Source organism: Lactuca serriola, chromosome 2 (genome assembly GCF_051521515.1).
Source record: "Lactuca serriola cultivar US96UC23 chromosome 2, Lser_US96UC23_V15, whole genome shotgun sequence".
Taxonomy (NCBI): Eukaryota; Viridiplantae; Streptophyta; class Magnoliopsida; order Asterales; family Asteraceae; genus Lactuca; species Lactuca serriola.
The window spans coordinates 67,193,131-67,194,690 of record NC_136409.1 but is presented as its reverse complement, the minus strand read 5'-3'; the positions used below and the strand labels follow the sequence as shown (position 1 = coordinate 67,194,690).

Genomic DNA, 1,560 nt, shown 5'->3' with positions numbered 1-1,560 from the left:
TAAATTGAAACAAGTACATTATTAGCAAAATAGAACTACGTATTAGAATTGATAAATCAATGGAATACATAAATTCAAAGTTGAACTGCATAATGGGCCTAATAAAAATCGCAATCTATTTAGCCCATCAAAATGAAGATCAACCCAGTGGGTTCATTCCATCGCCAATTTTTCTGTCTCAAGCTCTGGAAGCTTTCAGAAGTATCGGTCTCCAGTCTCCTCAACCTTCAAGACAAGCCTAGAAATATTTAAATTCCACTCGATCACTTTTTCCCTCCTATAAATAATGATCTCCGATCGACCTCCTAGCAACAGATTCATAAACAAGAGAACTTGCGAGTTGCGATTTCATAGTGTCACAATCCGAAGATCAAATATTCGTCTAAAGTTTCAGTCATGTCGATCATTCCAAGTTTCTTTACAGGCAGAAGGAGCAACGTATTCGATCCCTTCTCCCTCGACATTTGGGATCCTTTCCAGGGCTTTTCAAGTGTCCTCAACAACCTACCCGAATCATCACGCGAAACAGCAGCAATCACCAACGCCAGAATCGATTGGAAGGAGACGCCGGAGGCGCACGTTTTCAAGGCGGATATACCTGGGCTGAAGAAAGAGGAGGTGAAGGTGGAGGTTGAAGAAGGAAGGGTGCTGCAGATAAGCGGAGAGAGGAGCAAGGAACATGAGGAGAAGAACGACAGGTGGCACAGGGTAGAGAGAAGCTCCGGGAAGTTCTTGAGGAGATTCAGGCTGCCGGAAAATGCAAAAATTGAAGAGGTGAAAGCTACCATGGAGAACGGCGTGCTGACGGTGACCGTGCCCAAAGCGGAAGAGAAGAAGCCGGAGGTGAAGTCCATCGACATTGGTGGGTAAGTTTCAGGAGTGGCAATGTGGTAATTTGGTGTTAAATTGTTCGTTGTAATAATTAGAGAAGTTTGAGTATTTGAGTTGTACTCGAATAAGATGATGCAATTTGAGTTCCTTTTGTAATAATGTGATATTGAATCGTTTGTTTTGATAAGTTTATAAAGTCTTGTATAAGATTATCTTTTTACATGGTTGGGGTGAATGATTTACACAAACATAATTATCAAATATTTTATGGGTTAATCAGTAAGATGATCAACTTCTGATTTTAGAAATAATTTGACAGAAATGATTTTGCCAAACGATGCTAATTTTATTTTCATTGCTTAACTGTGGGTGTGGATCTTTAACATGAATGGCACAAGTTTATGAGTATTCTAGAATTTGCGATGCAAAGAGCCTAATGATTAGCAATGCATTGACTAATCGATTGAGTCGGGTAAATATTGTTTCAAATAGGATCGGTCAGTTAAAATGCACAACTAATTACAAGTATCCGATGTTGTTCTTTCTTATTGAGGTCGAGGGTTCAAGTCTTTCGGTAGACATATGTGAAATTTATGAATAGTTTAGGTGTAGACCAAGGGCAGAGCAACCCTAGGATCAGGGTAGGCCTAGGCCCACCCTCACATTTTCATATTTTTGTTTTTTGCTTTTCCAAATAAGATATAATCCTTATTGATATATGTTATTTTT

At 39.2% G+C, this 1,560-nt stretch overlaps 1 protein-coding gene across 1 annotated transcript; it reads left to right on the top strand.

Annotated features, from left to right (window-relative positions):
* Window positions 1-263: 263 nt before the first annotated feature.
* Window positions 264-1,053, top strand: LOC145086330 (17.8 kDa class I heat shock protein-like). The gene has a single exon (XM_079024084.1). The coding sequence runs from the start codon at window positions 397-399 to the stop codon at window positions 868-870; it is 474 nt and encodes a 157-aa protein (XP_078880210.1). The 5' UTR covers window positions 264-396; the 3' UTR covers window positions 871-1,053.
* Window positions 1,054-1,560: the final 507 nt, after the last annotated feature.

What these genes read in the sequence shown, in the direction of transcription:
- LOC145086330 (XM_079024084.1), top strand. Translation starts at nt 397, where the DNA reads ATGTCGATCATTCCAAGTTTCTTTACAGGCAGAAGGAGCAACGTATTC.